Raw genomic sequence first — 22,148 nt, forward strand, 5'->3', positions numbered from 1 at the left:
CTTCCGAAATCAGCACCTGACAAACGAGAATTCGTAACGATTCAATGGCTTTTGGAAAGGGAAAGCAACAGCTGGGGCAGCTATAAAAGCCGAGCACCGCGCCGTGCCAATTCATCCGCACCAGCCACTGTGGACATTGCAAGCATGGTCAGTCAGGTGAGAGAACGGGCACCGCCGCGCAGGCAGGCACGCTTGTGGCCCCCCTCCGCAGCGGCGCGGCCACTTCCGCCGCCCGCCCAGAGCGCGTAAGGGCCGATTTACGCTCGAGCCGCCCATCGCCGCAAGCCGCACCGCACGCTTGCGGTCGCGCGAAAAATTGCACGTATCCAGCACTTGCGCACAAATTACCCTTTACACTGTGTGCGCAGTGTATACCTTACACATTGCAAACCGAAATTTGTGCACACGTGTTTGATACGTGCAATCTTTCGCGCGACCGCACGCGTGCGGTGCGGCTTGCGGCGATGGGCGGCTCGAGCGTAAATCGGCCCTAAGGCACCGCCGAGATACGTGGCTCGCACCGCATTGCCGGCAGGAATTTTCCTCGGTGCCGCACGGTTGCCAAACAACGCACTCCTTCTCGGCGACTCGAGTCCAGAGCGCAAAGGGTGACGTCCTGAAATGGGCTTCTGCTTTTGTTAGTAGGTCATTGCAGGACGTGTGACCAGCTTCCTTTACTCCGATCAAGTGCAAAGCTTGTCAAGAGTGGGCCTACGTTGACGAGCTCTGCATTTCCGTGCCGCCAGTTGGAATGAGGTTGCCGTACATCCCCGCTGGAATACCTGCAGACTACAAAGCGCACCTGACCGTGAAATCGCGCTGTCACACATTTATGTTTAGTTTCCTTCCTACGCTAACGTTTTCAGTTCGCCATGGATAAATTGCAACACTTTTGTGCCTTACCAAAGTCCTTCCCAAGCTGATTGATCGGTCAGAGTGACACTAAAGCCGATAAAGTCTGTTCAGATGCAAATCCCCAAGCCCGTCAGTTGTGACGTCGCCTTCAAGCGCAACAGCACGGGCGGCGACGCGTATATAACGCCTGCACAGAAGCCCTCGACGGAGAAACCTTATGTACACGTTAATTTGACCAAGCTTGTACTCTCGGGCAGAGAGCGGCAACATTATTCAATGAAATTGTAGGGTTCCAACCACCAAGACAGCGGCGCGGATGAGGGAGCAAACGGCGGTAGGTGATACCTAGTTGACATTAAGGAGAAGACGTGGAGCTGGGCAGGCCGTGTAATGCGTAAAGCATATAGCCTGTGGTCTATTACATAGTCACAGGAAGGGTGCCAAAAAAAGGCAAGCGCAGTCGAGGACGGCAGAGAATTAGGTTGCGCGATGACATTAGGAAACTTTCAGGCGTAAGATGGGGTCAGCTGGCGTAAGACAGGAGTAATGGCCGATCGCAGGGAGAGGCCTTCACCCTGGGCAGTGGACATAAATGAGCTGTTAATGATGGCACACCGCTTCAGATCACGACGCAGAAAGGCTACATCCCTTTTTCAGTTGAGCTGAATGCACTTGGCACACGCAATGAGTCAGCTTTCGGTGGCCGATCTATACATGAGCTTACTGAACCATTAGTTTCCGGAAAGTACCTTGAGTCCTGTCACGTATCCCCGGACACATCCATTAATTAGGATGACGAGCAAAGTACTGCGTGTTGCGCTGCTAAGCGCGAGGTCGCGGTATCAAATAGCGGCCGTGGTGGCCATTCTTCGATGAAGGCGAAATGCAAAACCGCCCTTCTCCCGTGCATTGGGGGCACGTTAAAGATCCCTTGGTGGTCAAAATTAATCCGGAATCTCCCACTGCGGCGTGCCTCATAATCAAATCGCGGTTTTGGTACGTATTATCCCAGAATTCATTCAAAGTACAGCGTTTTTTTTTAAAGAGTGAGAGGTCTCGGCACAGATATCTGAAAGACCTAGACGTCTGAAACCATCTAAACAAAAAATCACTGCATGAACACTTGCATGTTCTTTATTGAATTCTATTTGGCGCACTCAAGAATCTTGGATCGAAAGGTAGTTTATCAGCAACAAACGTTTCAGTGTTTTCCCAAAGCGCACTGGCTGAATAATTTAAGGATAATGCTACCGAATAAAGGAGGCGGAAATGGGTACGCCATCCATTCCACTTCAATAAGCATGTTCAAGGGACATTACGCCAGCGCTCCAGCAAAAAATAGACGCGCTGACGCCATAAGGAAGATGCGTCGGAAATTAATTTCATGAGGCTGCTACTTAAGCAAATTTCTGGGCATGTGAACGATTTTCTTTTCTGGCTGCTTCCTGCCTTTTCAGTGGCTACACTACCGGCTAATATTTTCAGTCTTGTTCGCTGTTCTTGATTTGAACACTGTGCTGTGTCCGGGTTTCCTTCCAACAATACTGTAGCTCAAGTATGTTGCAGTGGAGTACAATACAAGCGGAGAGCCCAAAGATGCTTCACTACACTGTAAACACGGTAACGTTTATCTAGTTGCACATTTTCTCATTTTTAAAGCAAGCGGCGCTCTTTGCATAAATAATGGGAAGATTGATCCACGTGGATATTGGATATTTTGTTATGCTTCGTTACATCTGAAAGTAGCGTGGATGTTACAATATTTGGAGGTGCAATGGGCATTTAATTTCAGTGCATGTCAGTTATGTTATACCTGCGGTGAAATTGCACCTAGCGCCGCCGATACATATTGTTGGCTCCTGCAAATTTCATTCCGATTGATATAAGCATTAGGTCGCACGTTACATTAGACCTGATAAAACCATAATTTAGAGCAAGATACCTTCATTTAGGAACAAAAAAAATGTTTCAAGAAAAATTGGAAAATGTGCACCTTTGTAAAGGTTACCGTGTTCACAGCGTAGAGCATAATTGCCTATTTGCGCATGCTGAGGATAGGCAGTCACATAAGATTATCGTGACAACGTTCTTATGAGATGTGTACCATTTCAATTACAGGCATCCGTTTTAGATTAGTTTGTTGTGCTTCTCCTTACACATTCGTCGTTCAGTTTGTTGACTTTTGGAGATTTTTTGCTCTCAGCAGTGCAAACAAAGCCCATTCCTGCATAAAAAAATAAAGATCACCTTTTACAGATTTCCTATGCAGATTCTCCGTTACCTATTCTTAATGAATTCCTCTACCATTCATGGCGTATGGTGTGACCACTCGAGCCGATATTTTTCACTAATGGTTCGGCCGTTCCTGCCCAGATGTTTGAATGGTCGTATTAAAATTAGGCCCTTGAGGCCTCCTATATTAAAATAATGAACAAAGACTGCAATGAAACGTGACTCACTCGTAGTTCACTTAGCCTCGTGCAATCAAAGCGTTTCATTCTGTATGACACCAAAACAGCAGGTGCTTTTGGCCCTGGACGTACTTTACGACAGTTAACTTTGACCTAATCTTGGGTGTACAATTCAATGCTGTCCCACTGTGATTTCAGCTTAACACGACGATTCTTTTTGCCTTGGTGGCTGTTGCTCTTGGAGGCTACCACGGAGGCCACGGAGGTCACGGAGGCCACAGCAAACAGTACAGGAAACAGGATGTAAGTAAGCGTTCGTTATGTCCCTCCTTTTCGTAACATTTCAAGTCTTCAATTACATAGGGAAAAATTCGCAAGAGGTGTCTGCTTAGTAAATCCAGTTTCGCCCTGAATGAAAGCAGATTTTACAGAGACCAGATCTGTGTGCGTATTCAGGCATGCACGCATTTTTAGTAACTTTCTCATACGCCCGTTTAGCCCTTTCTCTGGGCTCTGCCTATTAAAATGCTTTCTCGCGCTGCGTAAGAACACCTTATCCTCCGCAAAAACGGAGCTATTATCATTCTCATGACCAGCAGAATGGTTTGGGGCCACAGACACAAATAATTTTCGCGCGACACGCAGTAAGTTACACGCACTTTCTACTTCTTTTCTTCTTACTCTACAATGAAATCCTGTCTTCAGAGATACTTATATTAAGAGACTGTACAGGACTACGGACACTACCGGTTCGGCTACGACATCGTCAATGGCCACGGTGCCATTAACGGCCGCCACGAGACCGGCTCCGCGTACGGCCCCGTGCACGGTTCCTACTACCTGGGAGACATCGACGGCCGCCACCGGCAGGTGCACTACGTGGCCGACAAGTGGGGCTTCCGCGCAATGGTCAAGACCAACGAGCCCGGCACCAAGACGAGCCTACCGGCCGCCGCACCCTACCACTCGGCCAACGGAAAGCACGTGCCCGCGTACGGTATCGGCGGTGGACACGGACACCACGGCTAGAACTTTTCTCACCTGACAACTACTCCGAATACTACCGTACGTGGAAGTTTGTGCTGACGTCCGCGTCCTTTCTATTTGCCAGCTATGCACTCGCATTTTTACGGGTTAAATTGACAAAGAGAACGCACGATTATTATTATTATTATTATTATTATTATTATTAGCATCCATATTGAAGCAGGGTGGGGACAAATACTCCCCTATCCTGCTTGATTTAATCAGGTTTTACATCAATCGCTATCTAGCCTTTTGCCTATCTGATCTCGATCTTTCGTATTTTAAACCGCTATCATTATATCATTATACTGTATATTTACTTACGCCTGCAATCATTCTGATTCTATCAATCTCGTCCGTGCTTTTCTTACACCAATACACTAATCGCCTGTTGCTTATCTCGACATTAACACACACTCACACAAGCACACACGCACGTAAAACCCAAATTATGGGGTTTTACGTGCCAAAACCACTTTCTGATTATGAGGCACGCCGTAGTGGAGGACTCCGGAAATTTCGACCACCTGTGGTTCTATAACGTGCACCTAAATTTAAGTACACGGGTGTTTTCGCATTTCGCCCTCATCGAAATGCCGCCGCCATGGCCGGGATTCGATCCCGCGACCTCGTGCTCAGCAGCCCAACACCATAGCCACTGAGCAACCACGGCGGGTGGGTTTTGCCTTGGGAACGCTATTTCACCGATTTAGCGGGAGCCCAAATAGCGGCCCTAAAAGCTTTGCGTCAGCGAACATGGCGACGCCCATCGAAGCGACGGCGCTAACCTAGCACCAAACTGGGTTCGATTCGTGGTAACGCGTGAAGTTCGGAAGCTAGGAAAAGTGACTGAGGTTTTCGCTTTCTCTCAACTAGCGTGTGTTATGAAGAATGATGCATTAGACGCTGCTGATTCCGAATTCGATTGTGGATATTATGGCTCGTAGGCCTAACACCGCTAAGCTTGGCTGGTGAAGGCACGTAAAGTTGGTTTGCTCAAAACTAAGTGCAACTAATTGTTTGCTGCTTACAGAATAACCTCTAAATTGTAGTTAAACGCCAATGCACGCAAGTCAAAATTACTATTCCTATCATAAAATGCTACATTTTATTTAATTATTCCTAATAGCATTTCTTTGACGCCGTAGTGGCGTTGTCAGCACAAGACGCTATCCGCAAACGCAAAGCCTTATTCTAAAACTCTTCACTCCTGCGTGCCGCAACGCTAACACCCGCAAAGCTCTTTGGGGCCCCTAACTATTGGGACGCCTATTCTAAAACTCTCTATTATCAGAAACAGATGCACATTTTCTCACATTACCGCGTTAGGGCGCCCAATGCGATCTAAATAAACCGGAGTCATTCCTTATGCTGTTCCTCATAGCCCAGGAACCAACTTCACGTAGACAAAAATCAATTAGGCGATATTTTCTAACCCACGTTTGGCTTAGCACCGTTACGTTAACATTTATTTCCTAAAACAAAAGCGACAGGCACATACACCGGCACTAGGCATGAAATACTTGAAAGGGATGCCAATTTGTATGTTTTGAGTTATAATCTCACCATCAATCATTTTCACACTTCAGTGTCATTCTTAAATAGGATCTACAGTGAACACGCGATCATGTTAAGCGTGCTGCGAGTTATACCATTGTTCAAGATATTATCTTCAGGCACCGAGACCATGCCTTTGACGCCGAGCCGATTAATTCCAACTCTGGGCGTACTTCGATGAGTGACCAATGGTCGGTCTAAGACACGCCCTTTTGACGTAAGTGGTTTCCTTGTGGGCAATACGTCCGTCTCGCGTGCTCCAGTGCACTTTCCGGGGGCTGCTGAGGATAACTGCGGCAACCAACCACTTTCGCTATACTCACCATTAGTTCCTTTGCAGCGTCCGTGCCGCAGTATGATAACGAATCGCATGCAAACACTGTGTGATAAATAGCCCGCGAACGGGTTAAGAGCAGAGCACTGGACTATTCTAGTACGCGACGACAGTTCTAAAACAGGAAGGCACACTATCAGGAAACGTCGCTCGCGTCGTTATCGGGTAGGCCAAATAAATCACAAAACAAACAAAGGTGTGCCCATTTGCTTGCTGTAGAGGTTAGTTCTGACGGCATTACCAGAAGTCGAAGTTTAGCCAATAAATAACGCTTACCAAGAGCCACAAGCACTCTCCTTATTTGTCAAAGATTCCGATATTTGCACCAGCAACTCAGTAGCAAATGGGCGAGCTTCAAGTACCTGAACTGAGAGGCCTTAGTTGCAACAGGGCTGCTTTACGTTTTATTTTATTACACTTTGTTTTTAGCCGATAGGCCGTTTTATTTTAGTTTATACTTGAAGCGATACGCTAGAAATAAAAACTGTCGTATAATATCCGCGCTTCTTTTATGATACGGTGTCATGGAAAATTAATTCGTGGAGCATTGGTTTTACGTAAGACCACATGCCATTATTGGGAACCTTAAATATTATATTTAAGGTCAGTAGAACGTGGTGCATCCTAAACAGCCAGGGTGAAGAACTTCGGGGGCGGAGATATCTACGCCATAGGGGGCCGCTCATTTTTTGAGACAGTTCCGATTTCGCGAATCACTGATGCTGAAATAATTCGTCGTCTAACTTATAGAATATTTCATCGTTCGGCTAGATAATATTGAGGAGATATTTAAGATAGTTGAGATTTATGATCACTGAAAATCATTATGTCAATGGTATATTTATGTAAATCTGGTAAATGCGCAGAAAAACGTGCAAATTGCTTCCAGTTTAGAGGTTGAGTTAGGCTAGAAATCTCGACACTCGTATCGTAATTGATGCCACTGATGTACAAACACGCATTCGTTTCCTTGAGTCAGGACCTATTGTACACATACTTTGTTCACTGCGCCTTTCTTTTCTTTTGTTTTTAACGATTAGGGTTAGGAACGTGACGGCTGCTGATGGTAAGTTATTTCGCGGCATCATAACGAGGGACATATTCGTTAGTAGCGTTGTTGCGCATTGCGCGATTGCAAGTTCATTTCAGCAGTAAGGGAACATCTAATTGGAATACGTTATATAAGCACTCGCCGAGGTGACCGAGGTGACTACATGGCGTTCTGCTGCTGAGGCAGCGACGTGTTCTATTCTAGTACACGACTGTGATTAGTGACGGAACTAACTACTCGCTGTGCATTAACATTGCTTGCGCTAATGTTTAAACAGTATACGCCCTGTGTGCTGCAGGCTTTCTTTATATGACTGTAGTGGTCGGAAAGGGAGTAGCGGAGACGAAGCTTCCTTCATGCGGTTTACCGTCTTGAAGCTACCCGTGATTGCAGGGAAGCATTGAGTTTTGCAAGACAGCGCGGAATATTTCATTAGTTCTAATTTTTCGCTTGCCATTTTCCTAGGAATCTACCTGTTTTCCACAAACATGCTTACACAAAGATTCAACGTAATAAAGATGCTACTATAATAAAATCGCGAACATTTCACCTCTGTGAGACAATTCGAAAAACTAAGGTAGCCACAATCGTGCCACAGAGGATGTTTGATCGAGCAGTGCTGTGTTCTACTAGTAAAGTTTTTGGATCGTAAGAAGGCCTACGGCACTCATTGACACCCACAACATTTTTATGAAGCGCTGCAACATAGCTTTCGCTATAACAATTGTCCGGCGCAAATTCTTACGAACCGTTGTTGCTTACGGCGAATTTTATCAATCGAACTTCTATACATCTGCTTAAATGGGTACTGCTCGTTCCAGTCGGTGTTCTCTGTGATTGTCTGGAGTCGTCTCTCACAGGCCAGCTACTGCAGGTCGCAAAGGGACAACGACCGACCAGCGACTCCACTTCTTCCTGTGAACCTCGTACGTGCTGCGTGTTCCTCGTGGCTCCCAGAGAGCATGAAGTCTAAGTCCTCTGTCCACCCATGCTCAGTCCGTGCTTCTTGTGAGTGCTCGCCATATACATGTACATAAATAAATTATTTCCTGCTACCGCACTGAAATTGTCGCCTGCTGTTGTATCTCAATTGTTTCGCGCTTCCACTACTGGCTCATGCATTCTCCAGGCCATTCTGTGCAGCTTGCGCAAGCGCGCACGAGCGTTATAAAAGTGGGTAAATGAGCAGGTTGGTTTAATTCAGCACTAAAAACAAACACGAATAAGCTCGATACAACTATATAAGAAAGAGAAGACAGTGCCGGACTGGCAAATAAACTTTGCGTTTAACAGAAAAGTATAAATTATTTTCTTTTGAAGCGGTATACGGTTTACTATAGCAGTCAATGATATATTGACAAACTATGCCGATCAAAGCGGAAGAAGCGCGCGCGCGCGTGTGTGTGCGCGTGTGCGGGTGTGCGTATGTGTGTATATGTGCGTGCACAGACACACGCGCTCGTGCATGCTCCAGAGAGGAGGGGGGAGACACACCCCATCTGTGTACCGTTTCCAGTGCAGTATTACCACACGTAGGGCTAAAGTGCAGCTTTCCTATATTCTACTTTGCCACTTGTCCCGCAAACCATTTATTAATATACTAGCACGTAGAGTAAAAAAAAAAAAAACTCCTACTGATGGTGATCCTCAAAGCTGGCACGTACTCATCCATAATGGGCCATGGGCAAATGGGTCATCATAAGGGCGACTGAAGGAAACACAATAAAAGAGTCGCAGTTTCTCCAGAAAGGCGAAGCATCGATTGCGATGGCAAATTAGCAGACAGCCATACGAAGTATAGCACTTTTGTCGGCCGTATCAACTTGTAGTAAAGATTCGCTTGCTAACTAAATTAACTACCACGGTGTATGCGCCCACAGCAAACATGAACACATCACACTCGATGACCGCGGACACTGACTGTCGAAGCGCTGACGTGAGCATGCTCGGCAGAAGCAGCGTGCGAAGGGAGCTTCGTGCTGTCTATCGCTTCAGCGCAAGCTGAGCGCCGAGAAAACACAGCGCACACAAAGCTACGGGTGGTCGGCGCACCTAGACTCTGCCCCCAACGTAGATCGCTCGCAAGATACGGCCGCGCCCGACCGCGTGTAGCCGCCACGTACGCAGTTGCATCCGGAGTAGAACGCCGCTCCCCTCCCTCCTCCAGTCGCCTCAAAGCGTTGGGTGCCTTGCGCTCGACGGAAGACGGCGCGCTTCCTCCAGCACCTCTCCTTTTTGCGCGGGCGATATTGAGCCGCGATCGTCTGCTCCCCTCGCACGCTTTCACTCCCTTTGACTTTATACAGAACATCACGGCGACAGCGACGGCAGAAATGCATCTGGAGTGTCCATATAGTTGCTATCGCAATAAAAATTGGCAGCTCCACCCGATGGGGAAAGCATTGACAGCTATAGCCAGGTTTACGTTGCAGTTGAACTCCTCGGACGCTGTCCGGACTACTCAAGGGTGCGACATGTTGGCGTGATGCAGGAGTCAAGGCGACTGCTGCTGGGCAGAAGGGAGAGTGGCACTGCTACAACGCACTAGAGAGAAAGCAGCTAGCACAGATGAAGGGAGCTCGCCGAGGCCAGGAGACCTCGAGTGTTATAAGTAACATATAAGAAAACGTTAGCTTGACGTTTACTGCTCAGACCGGATCATACAAGTAGCAGCTCAGCAGGAATGCGATAGTGTACTTACAGCGCGTGTGTGTGCATCGTTCATGCCAGCAGCAGAAGGCAGCCACTGCCCTGACTCCACCACCGAGGCGACTGTGCATAGCGCTGACGTTGCGTCCCCCTCGTTTCGTTCTTCTTTAGCCAAGCGTACTCTGCCCCTCTGGAGGCTATCTAACCAACCGCGCGCAAGCCGCGCATGCGCTGTAAGCGGGACAGCACGAGAATGACGGTGGTGGTGCCCACGGCGTGAATTGGAGTCGCTGTATATTAGGGCTACTGTGTTTAGAGTTACTGTACAGTAACTCTAGCACGCCTCGAGCGCCCTCCTCACCCCTTACGATCCTCTCTTCTTATCCTGCTCTTCTTCTCCCCCCCTAATTACTCTTCTTCTCGTCGTTCGTGTCTCCAATTTTATCAAGCGGATTAATTACACACGTTGCGTGAGACAACCATCCAACCATGCAAGGTGGTCGAAGTGGCTGAAGATAGCTATCACTATAATATAAATGCAACAATGAAACAAAAAGAAAGGAAAATAAGAAAGAAAGCTGCAAACAACAATAATGTTCAACTACAAATGAATTAAACCCACGAAAAACAGGAACATTTCAGAGCTCTAGGTGATAAAATAAGGATAGACTATCGCTAATATTTAAACAAACCAACATAATCATGAATGAATAATAATTGGTTATCGGTCCTCACAGCCCTACCCTGTCACAGAATGGAAAGACATGGGAACCACACAGTCTGCGGAAGGACGCAGAAAAGAATAATTCCAAAGAAAATTAAGCTTACCTCATGCTCACCAACACTTTTTTAGATTAAACTTTATTTCATAATCAAGCATTCACCTAGTCTACTTAAATCGTGCCTTCTTTGTCTACTGGTCTTACTCGTAGAATCATCAACCAACTAACCAAGCTTCGAGCCCTATGAGTAATATTTCGGGGAGGCTTGTAAAGGTAGTAAAGGGAAGACAAACAGAACGCGCATAAACATTGACTGTAAGTAAACGAATTCGGAATTCAATAAAAGAACATGCAAAGAATTTGCAGTTTCTCCCCAAGTTGTGCAGCAGTCACAGTCATAGCCACCGCATTATTAAACGCATTAAGGTTTGCAATGTTTCGCCCAGCATCAGCGCCCGTATTGGCAAAAAGTTCTTAAGCTATCATTGTTCGTAAAACCAAATGCCAGCTAATCATGATGCTGGACATATTATTAGCGAAGGTAATCGGATTGTCTCGAAGATCCCTTACTAACGAGGAGCTTTGTGAATCTTCCCCCAGCTTCCGCAGTCATTGACAGCGGCACGAACAGTCTGTGCATCATTCTCCTTAGAAAATTGGGCTTCCTGTGTAGACGACGGTGCTTTAGTCCGACCTACTCCAAGCCATAGAGAGTCAACGGCGAGTCGGATGGCACATGTCCGTACCGAAAACAAATCCAGCCGGGATCGTACGTGTCATAACGATCTGCTCCTTCTGTGCGCGGCTGGAAAGCAGGTGCATCCTCTGCACGTACGCAGAATTATCGCGGCAAACTGTTTCCGCGACTTCCCTGCATCCCATTTTGCGCAGCCGCCGTTTTGCTCAAGTTGGTCCCTAATTTTTTGTCGGAGCTAGTATTGATGCGAAAGCGTCAAATGGATCATTAAGCTAAAAAAGCCGCGTCTGTAGCAGCGAATCACCAAAATTCTAATTGGCTGCGACGGCACGTCATGAGCGCGCCGCCATGGGGCAGAGTGGGTGAAAGGGAACACCTACTGCTCCAGTAGCGCGCCAGGTCTAGCGTGAGGGGAGAGGGCATCGGCACGACGCCAAATCATCCTCTTTTTCGCTCTCGGAAGCCTGTGTTATCCGCACGTTCCTTGTCCTCCCAAGCTCTCACGTGCGCTGTAACTACGCCTCGGTAAGGCCAAATCAAAGTGCGCCAAGCCTCTCAACGTGCTCGCTTGCCCGCAAGAGTTCATAACTCGAAGGACGGCTCAGCGGCATTCAATTGGACATAGGTCCTTTCAAATCCTCAACTCATAATAAGTGCTTAGGTATCCTGTGGATTTTTTCTTCCTCAAATATGAGAACGGCGGAGCGCTTGACAGCACTGACAAATTATTCTTTCTGCAGCGCATACATTTTAACTCGCTTATGCTACTATTCTGTGAAACTATTTTTGTATTCAAAACCGAGATTGACCTCAGAGGTACCAGAGCATTACTACGGTTGACATCTGTGTCTATGACGACGACGACGACGATGACGCGAATAGAGCCGGAAGGAGCGCTTAATAGGTTTAGCTAACAAATAAGATAATGACGGTCGGGAATATCAGCAAGGCAACCGGTCAATTCTTGAGTGGGAGCTTGGTTGCATTCCATATAGGTGAACGGATTCACCTTATTCCTGCCCCATCTGGGTCACGACAGCATCGGTTTCACGCAGCACATTCATGCTGCGGCTGCAACTAGCCGGACTATAAGAATGACGACAGTCGCGAGAAGCGGCGGCATGCGATTTGTAATGAAATCATTCGGCGATTGGTCTAGGAAGGGCCCAAGGGTCGATATTGGCCTGTTAAAAGACACGCCAGGAGTGAACATTTAGTTACATTCGCTAGAAAGAACGACATATCATCAATGCAAAAGGAAGTAATACGAAAGCAGTTATTCATTGCCAGGGACCCTCAAATCATCTACAACTAGACACGAACTGGGAAGAATGGCTCAGCATCAGCTTACAAGAGATGCAATAAACTTTGTTCGCATGCACCATTGAACAGCTGTGAGCAAATCAGGATAACATGGACAGAAAACCAAGGCCTTGAATACAACGCACCATGTGCTTTCCCTACTTGGCAGTCCGCTCACTCTTTCACCAGAGCTTGAACCATAGCAACAGATGCTAATGTTGTTGCCGTCGTAGTGCTGAATATATAGCGCAGGAATTTGTGACTGGCATCCTTATGAAAATGCGGACTGCATAAGGCGGGGCGGTCTGTTCCATCATGGGTTCCTCAAGTTGGATATGCTCGAACGTTAGGTATGAAAAAGTTTTGTCAGAAGAGGGTCACCCTACGTTAGACTGATTTGTTTTAAATTCTGTCTGGTTCCGAATTTTGCCGATGTTTTCAGGTATACACTTTCGTGCAAAATTCAAAAAAGAAAGATACGCGGGGGAGGGGGGCAGGGGCGGTGGTGCTGCCGCCCTGCAGTTTCAGCAATAAGTATGTTTCCAATAAGTTCTGTAGCATGTCAGTTCAAATCCCACTGGTACCTGGAATTTTTTTGCTCAGTTTCTGCGAATAGGACGACTACGGAACTGGGGCTGATATCAAAAAGCTTTTTGTCGTAATTGTTTATTGCCATTGTCTGGCCGCCTACGCTCATGTGTCTAGCATCACGGTTGCCTGACATTTTCTCTTACGAAGAATTCTCGCGTAAGAGCTTTTTTGTGAATACGTAATCTAGCATTGTAATATGAGAATTCCCTTTCTTCAATTAAACATAGCGCACCTTTCCAGTTTACATAGTATAAATTGTGTTCAGAACAAATTTTGTCGCTACAGTTTAATGAAGAAAGAGCTTAATAGAAAAACTAAAGCATTTTCGTGCAGTTTCTGAAAATAATAAGGAGAATTGAAAGCCTTTTCAAGCGTAGCAAGCTATCAAGATTGCCAATATTCTCCGAAACCAGGAAAAGCGTGGATGACTTGAAGCGTAATCATGAAGTGGAAACAAACTTATAGATAGGATTACGCGTACAAAGGCAGCCCTTGGACTATGCAAATAATCGCAGCAAAGAGGGGGGCGGATTAATTTTTGGCCACTAGCGCTTTTCCACTACGCCTCCACAGGAAGGCAATCCTAGCTGGAAATCAAACCCGCCACCTCGTGCTCAGAAACGGGACACTATAGTCACTGAGCTACCGCGACGAGTTAAGCGTAAGCTTTGTTTGTTTGTTTTTGTTGAAACTTGACAGTAAATAAAGGCAAGTACAGAAGAAATAACAGCTTGCTACCGATCAGATTTGAACACTCGACATCCCTAACTGCCAATAGCACCAACATACTAAATCGTCAAACTTCATCACAACGTCAAACAGAAAGGCCACGAAATTATTTTTCAGTGGCTACCTGGCCATTGCAGGATCAGTGGAAATGATCAAGCAGACAAAGCTGCCCGAGAGTCACATCAAAAACAACAGCGCATTCCCACTCCTCTTTCCAGGACAGACGCTGGAAGGCAGCTTCATCACCTGGCACGCAAGCTCTCTTTAACGGAGTGGAACACCCCAAATATAAAGCGCACCAGGTTGCACTAACTGAACACTTCGCTCCAACTCCGACCTCCACCCAGGCTTCACCGACGTGAGGCAACGCTTCTATACCGGCTGTGATTGGGAGTGACTTTCATGAAGGCGTACACTACTTTGATTGGAATGACCGACAGTGCTGCATGCAACGTCTGTGGCGTGGAAGAGAACATCGAACATTTATTGTGCCATTGTCATCGATTTCAGTGGGAAAGACAAACATTATCAATCGCATTGCGATGACTGGACGAACGGCCGTTGTCTGTGCAGGTGCTACTTGAAGACCGTCCCCATCGCTCATCGGCCCACAAAGCTGTGAAGGCCCTTTTGTCTTTCTTGGGGGCGACTGGCCTATGTGAACGCCTTTGACTCGCTCAGGCCCTCCACACGCGTGCGTGAGCTGACCGCGGCTCCCCTCCGTCTCTCTATCTTATCTTTCCATTCCCTCTTTCTCGTCCCCTAGAGTAAAGGATAGCCAACCAGGCGCATTTCTGGTTAACATCCCTGCCTTCACTCTTTATTTCCTCCTCCTCCTTCGGTCTCGTAGTACTTACTTACTTGCCGATTAATTTGCTCTCCGCAGATCGCTGGGAGCTCGGTCGGGCTGATGTAATGACCTTATCGGGTGCGAAATGCATAAACGCCTGTGTCTCATCACACTTTGGGGGCACATGAAAGATCCCCTGGTGGTCAAAATTAATCCGGAGTCCCTAACTATGGCATGTCTCATAATCAGGTCGTGGTTTTGGCATGTAAAACCCCAGGATTCGTTCCATGATTCTCTCTAAATCTCTGTCCTTTTCGCGATTCGTCAGTGGTCCGTGAGGCGCTCCGGCTACGTTTCTATCAGAATCAGCCAATCGTGATCTGCGGATGATAAGAGAGATAAAATCGCGGTGAGAAGCAAGTGACGTTTGGGCATTTACGTCATGCGGCTTCTGTGTCGCATCATAAAATGCAAATAGTCACTCGCCAGCGGCAGCCAGAAAACGCCCCTCGAATGCCATGCACAACAGAACCCAGCACGAAGAGAAAACACGAACCATGGCGTGTCGCACGCCTTCATAAATTCGCGTGATCTATTATGCACATGAGCAAGGCTTCTTCGACGTGACTATGTCGGAAAAATTTCCTTTCATCCGTGAACTATGGGAAAAACACGTTCGCAACAACCTTTTTCCTTACGATGACAAAAGCCCTTGCAGAACTACGATGCCTTTAGTGGTCGTGCGAAAAGGCTTACACGCTCACACGCCGCTCTTAACGCAGCCTTCGTCAACACCGGCTCCACGTAGTTGCTGGTGAGCCACTTTGATCATCGACAATTGAAAAAGAAAGAATACAGAACTTGCTACGGCTGTTCGCACGGCAGTTTCTTTGTCATATTGCCTCGCAGAATGCGCTCTAAACGTAACAGCTCTGTGAAACCGCATGCGCGTGGAACTTAGTTGTCTGTTCATAATGTTACTGCGCCTTTCTGTTGCAATAGTGACCTGTCTGTATACCGTAATCATGTTATCAATTAAGCTTTTTTTTGACGCCAGAATGTCTCAATGAATGGATGAATGAATAAATAAAAGCCTTATTTTTCATGTTTAATGCCGGTGTGGGTCCGCCAGTTCAGGGGACCGCTAGAATGCCGGAAAATCTATAATCTGAGTGCATATAGCTACTGACATAATTTATTACTTAGGCACCCATGGCATAGACAATACCGAAGGTAACGTAACTGACAACAAGGTTAGTTAGTAATGTTTCATTATCAGTACGGCAACGCAAAACAAGAGAATGACAGCCTGTTTTCTTCATTGTCCCCGTCTTCTCTTGCGCTACTGTGCTCATATGAATTACAAGGTAGTGGCTTCTAAAATACACAAGTACAAAATAAAAGTAATTATGCATGTTTGTTTGTTTGTTTGTTTGTTTGTTTGTTTGTTAAGTTGATCCTGAGGTGTGAAACGATTGTATGCAATTGTTCAACTTAATGAAGGAAAGATGTCAACCAGAGCAAGTGCACTCCAGTCAGCAATAAAGGGCTAAAATTTTCGAGGACAGCCGCTTGCGTGCGCAGCTTTACTTGCACACGTTTTCTTCCCAAGGGAGAGAAATGACGCTCGACATTCACTATGGGCGTTGGTACCGGCGCCGAGCCACTAACCTGCAGAAAGTGACCGGAGTTTCCAGCGCTGGAAACTATCGTTTACTTAATCTGCAGGCATGAGCTAACTAAGCCCGCAGAATTAAGAAAATAGCGCGTAACCCAAAGATGTCGACCAGCTTCCGCACAACTGGAGAAGACTAAAGAGACAACATCGACTGCGGAACGTCGCTGATGCAGGAAAATGCGTGCCACACTAAAGTCACCAGGCCCCGAGTTGGCGTGCCGTGCTGCGCGCCAGCAGGACACAGCGCCGTTGGTGTTACTGTTGTCAGCCTCAATGCCTCGGCATACCGGTGCGCGCGGTCGCAGGCACTAATTTTTTTACTACGTCTCCTTCTTCGGCAACTATTGCGCAGTCTAGAGCAATCCTAGAATGAACAAAGACGAGTGTAGCAATAAAAAATCTAAATAAAGTAACACAATTCTTTTTACGCAGTGCTTAGGCGAATGTTCTCGCTTGATTTTTTTACGCGCGAACGCGGGCAGTTGCACTGCCTTATTTTTGGAGTACAGAGAGTCACCGTCAGCTCAAACAGCAGCGCATACGCAATCGCTCACTTTGCGCACACGGCTGCCACGTGTTGGGTGGGTAAACGCATAAAAAAAGCCGATACGGTTGCAGGAAGTGAAGGGTTGGGGCTGGAAATGAACGAGACAAGAAAGCAGAATACGCTGACACGCCCTGCACCCTGCACGCAAAGAGTAACGCGAAGGAATAAGGCCAACGTGAGCGGGCTAAGTGGAGCTTCCGTCCGTCAAGGCGCGGCTAACTAGTAGCCGTATCGTTTTTCAGCAGCCGGCTCCCACCGTGCAACAGCCTGCTACAAAGTAGCATTTTCACATCATGGAAGAACGCAGCAAATTTAGTGGAATATACTGCAACAAATACATCGTGTGTGTGCATGTGTATGTATGTATGTATGTATGTATGCATGTATGTATGTATGCATGCATGTATGTATGTATGCATGTATGTATGTATGCATGTATGTATGTATGCATGTATGTATGTATGTATGCATGTATGTATGTATGTATGCATGTATGTATGCATGTATGCATGTATGTATGTATGTATGTATGTATGTATGCATGTATGTATGTATGTATGCATGTATGCATGTATGTATGTATGTATCATTTTATTTTGTGTCTCTTCAGTGCTTTATAGAACATAATCAGTGTAAGATTAGTCTAATTGTTGCGATTACGATAGCTAATGCGAAAAAGTGATTTTATTTTCTTTGTTCAGGAAGAAGGAAGCGAGTTTCTTTTAAATTTCTAAAATATCAACCTGGCAGACTAATTATACTCACTCATTCGTCGTGCAAAAAAACCTGTGCCACGATAAAAGACAGAACAGCTCAGAAAATTACAAAACTAACAACAAGGGGTTTTACTGCATGCAGTAACAGTCACGGCCAAAAATGGCATGTTTCAGTGTTTGCAGCGTTACTCTTCCTCCTCCTCCTCCTCCTGCTGCTGCCGCTGGTGCACGTGAGACATGCAAGGCACGTATTTCCTAATAGTGCGCGGCGTATAACCTGCTTCTAAACGATATCACTGTTCTGTATCTGCTCCACTTTGCCAATCTTTTATTGTTCTTGCCTCCGGGAGGTACACACGTAACCACGTTTGTTGACGTGAGCGAAAAGCAATTATTCGTGCGCGCTCGATGGAAAGTAATGGTCGCAGTGCTTGCGTGCATGTTCTTCCTTGCTACAGCATATTTTTTACATTAACATATAATAAAAAATATCATCTCTAAAATTAAATAAACGGAGCGGTGTGCCACGCTTGTGTTCGGCATCGTTCATCCATTCTCCAAAACAATTAGATTTCAGGGCTAATCTGAATTGGTGCAGAATGTTTCGGACAGAAAAGCTGGTATGTGTGTCATTTTATAATTTACCATAGCCCAGAGGTATTCATAGGCAATTAGTACATCTCGCGGCCATGAAATAAATTCAGCCGAGGTATTTCCTCAAATACACGCAAAAACAGCGCGGAGGAAATATGCGTGCGTCGTATCATTTTTGCTTTTACCACAATATACAGCTTCGATCGTTTTCACCTACACACAGGTAAAAACAACCACTGCTTTGCGCTACATCAAGCCATCAGACGGTTGTGGAAATAAATCGAACTCAAAGGAGGCATTTCACCCCGGGGTCATGCCAGAAGTGCGTGTAAAGGTACAGGCGAACAAACCAGCTCCTGCAAGTTGCGCTCCGCGATCACGTCGCTTTGTCTTCCTCCAGCCAACTAGTCCATGTGGCTGCACGGCTTCGTCATCTCTCACAAGTGCGTGTCACCCGCTTTACTCGGATTACCCTCTCTCTTGGAGTCCGAGCTGGTGGGAGAACGAAATATCAAAACCCGTCAGCAGCGAGAAACGCGAGTAACGTTGAACTTTGTATGTCTGGGGCCAGCGCAAAAAAAGACGACTAACTTATGTGACTTAACTTTCCAGGGCAATAGATGGGCTACAGAGAAGGACTTCCGATTAACTTCGACGATCGCAAGTTCTTCTTACAACTTCCACATAAATCGAAGTACATGAACCTCTTGTTGCGTACCTCCCTCATCGGAATGCGGCTGCCGCAGCCGAGAACCCGACCAGCGACCTCCTACTCACCTGTGGAACGCCATAGACCTCTTGCATAATGCCGGCAACCCTGTGCTCATATTAAGTTCCTGCACCATCATGAAGGGTAGACGTACAGGCGAACGCAGGACGCGCATAGGAAGTTTCTGGGCCGCTCAGGCTCTGCTACAGTACTCATCGCGTTTTTCGCCGTGTTCTGACTTAGCATAGTCTGTTCGCCTCATACTACATGGCCCTGCGAACGCAAGCTTGGTTCCCTGCAACGAGATATAGGCGGAATATCTTGGCATACGCTACCGCGCTTTTTTTTTCATTCATTCATTTTTTATTTTGGTGTTGTGGTACATGTATAGCATGCACAAAAATGCTGGGGGCACTGACTAAAAGCCACAGAAGGCTTGACGGAGTCTGTACCCGGTAATCGTTATAAGCTTGTACCTCGAAGGCGTCGTTGACTACTACAAAACGAAAGACACGACAAGAAGAGGCCTTCACTGCAGCAGCTAAAACTTTACCCTGCTTACGTCATTGCTGATTCCATCAGAGCAAGTTACACGCAAAAGATAAAAGCAAAGTGTAGCATGCTGTGATATCCTATGTGCCGGTGTGCCAGCATATCATCCTTGGTTCAAGAAACATGGCTGCTGTCGTATACACATATTTAGGCGAGTAACGGGCCACTCACCACGGCGCCATAACTCATGAGATTAAAATAACGGATGAGTCATGTTTTCGCCGTAGACATTCTTTTTAGCTGCCCTTAACTGTCACAATTATTGCGAAACACTTATCAAATGTCGGTACGGCCACGAAGCGGCCTATTTTACAGGTGAACGTGAATATCATGCCACATTGAATTTTCCGCGCTTATGTACAGTTGCGTGCAATATGAGCTGCAACACGGTGCCCACGTTCAAAAGGGCCCCGAGATGGCACGGTGGCGTCGATCACACGAACAACGGGAGAACTAAACGCTGTTACAATTACTGGTATTTATTACACCAATTTTTCGTATGTGGGAGCCGCCGCGCAGTCCTGGGGCCCTTTTGAACAGGCTCACCGTGTTACAGCTCATATGGCACGTAACAGTATACGTATGCCCTACAGCCGAAACCGTACGCCTGGGCCCACTGCTCGCTTAACAGCACGCAGCTGTTGGTCGGTAAATAGGATTTCTGTGAAATAACGCCGCAGAAAGCAGAAAACATACAAGCACGTGCTGGAGCAGGTGACGCACCGGCTACTAGAGCTTGCCCGTGTGTATACTTCACAATGATGGCAGAAAACCAGCGTCTCCTGACTACAGCACAGGGCTTTCGTCTTTATGCAAGTTCCCTTGACGTGGCACTTACCGTACTTACCGCACAAAGACTTCCATTATTGGTTCCATTATTGGTTATGTGCGGAACGTCACTGAATGAAACATCGCCGAATGTCCCACATAATTGTGCCAAAATTGCGCTCAACGTTAACATGTCATACGCGCCTGGCAGGCACCAGGGTTAGTATTCGCAAATATTTCCTGTGCTAGTATTGCTAGTGAGAGCGAATTTCAGTCAGTTCTGGTGATTTAACATATAATTAGCGAAGGCGGCCGGCCAATTCCAAAAATCACTGATGAACGCAAACCTTTGCGAATTAAGTCCCACATCTTGCATTCACAAAAACGACCTTACGCAAGAAATTTTCGTAAGACCCGGCCCTAATCAATCATGATTTTAGACATATTACTAACGAAGGCGCCCTACCGATAATGAACAGCTCTTACGAACAAGAGGGTTTTTTGTGATATCGGACACAGGGTCCGTATTCCCAAAAAGCTCTTACGCGGGGATTGTTTGTAAGAGCGGATTTCAGCCAATCTTGATGCTAGACATATGAGCGAAGGTGGCCCTTCAATGTCAAAGGGCAGTTACGAACAAAAAGATTTGCGAATTTTGGACTAGGTCCCCTCCCTTGAATAAATTAGACGAACATTGCTTTGAGTTCGAGGTCAACCGCACCTGAGGTTTCACAATAGCCGACCGGGCTCGGAGGCGTGCCTGACGAAGCAGCTCAACTGAGTTCGTGTCTTCGGGGTGTTACGCATGCAGCAACGTCAAATCCGAAAAGGAGGGCCTGGCGTTCTCCCGTGCTTGGAAATTTTGAGCAAAATAATAGTAGGGGTGTGCCAAAATTCAACACTTTGGAACATTGTCCTATTCAGTTCGGTCCTCGAAAGGAATATTCACTATTTGATTCGGTCGTCGAATGGAATAGTCACGAACTATTTTAAAGTTCTAATATTTTTCCAATAGTTCTTGAATAATTCGCGTCCTTGGTTGTACACGATTAGACAAGAAAGTGAAGCAAAAATAATTTTAATCTCATCCGCAGTGGACATAACGTACTAAAGCATGCTGCGTCGCCTCCGTGAGCCTCCGACGGTCACAGGTTAAGCACGATCACTAGCAATAAAATGTTGGTTTTGACATGACATTCGGCAGTACGTATTGTTGGATACTATATATTGATAGCTGCGACGCCTGTCTCCTTTCGTCGGATAAAATACGAGTACGTTTCACTGCAATGTCATCATCATCATCAGCCTATTTTTCTATCCACTACAGAACGAAGCACTCTCCCGACAATCTCCAATTACCCCTCTCTTACGCTAGCTGATTGCAAGTTGTGCCTGCAAATTTCCCAATTTCATCACGCCCCCGAATTCTTTGTCGTCCTCGACTGCGCTTCCTTTCCCTGGCACCCATTCTGTAACTCTAATATAACGCTGGTTACCTGTCCTACGCATTACACGACCTGCCCAGCTCAACTGCTTCCTCGTAAGGTAAACTAGATATCGGCTACCCCCACTTGCCTTCTATTCCACACTGTTGTCTTCTTGTCTCTTAGTGTCATGCCTAACATTTTCCATTCCGTGGCTTGTTGTGCGGTTCTTAACTTCTTCAAGAAGTACTTTTTTGCAGCTTAATTGGTTCACACAGATTTCTGTAGTGTATTGGGTGAAATGTACACCGCAAGGTGCAGGAAAAACAGGGAGACATAAGAGGTAAAGGGCGCAGTTTTTTTTTCTTCTGAACTTCTTCTCCACCTTCTCTGTTAGACTTTAAGTTTCTGCCCCTCATATGTTAGTACCAATAAATTGTGTAGTT

General features: G+C 46.4%; 1 protein-coding gene and 1 long non-coding RNA gene across 3 annotated transcripts in view; one reads left to right on the forward strand and one right to left on the reverse strand.

Annotated features, from left to right (window-relative positions):
• LOC140215262 (uncharacterized) overlaps window positions 1-22,148 on the reverse strand; it is a 167,258-nt gene that overhangs the window by 71,098 nt on the left and 74,012 nt on the right. The gene's annotated exons all lie outside the window — the stretch shown is intronic.
• Window positions 128-8,300, forward strand: LOC126547134 (adult-specific rigid cuticular protein 15.7-like). Of its 2 annotated transcripts, none has more exons than XM_050195014.2 (4): window positions 128-156; window positions 3,465-3,569; window positions 3,999-4,331; window positions 8,095-8,300. In XM_050195014.2, exons 1-3 carry the CDS (start codon window positions 145-147, stop codon window positions 4,293-4,295), a joined length of 414 nt encoding a protein of 137 aa, XP_050050971.1. In that variant the 5' UTR covers window positions 128-144; the 3' UTR covers window positions 4,296-4,331; window positions 8,095-8,300. The 2 variants fall into 2 exon arrangements, with proteins under 2 accessions (XP_050050971.1, XP_050050970.1); XM_050195013.2 differs by having other exon boundaries at window positions 8,109-8,300.

Source organism: Dermacentor andersoni, chromosome 1 (genome assembly GCF_023375885.2).
Source record: "Dermacentor andersoni chromosome 1, qqDerAnde1_hic_scaffold, whole genome shotgun sequence".
NCBI classification, from domain to species: Eukaryota; Metazoa; Arthropoda; class Arachnida; order Ixodida; family Ixodidae; genus Dermacentor; species Dermacentor andersoni.

Excerpts from the sequence above, each read along its gene's own strand:
- LOC126547134 (XM_050195014.2), top strand. Across the intron at positions 3,570-3,998 it reads AACAGTACAGGAAACAGGAT|GACTACGGACACTACCGGTT; the intron begins GTAAGTAAGCGT and ends GAGACTGTACAG.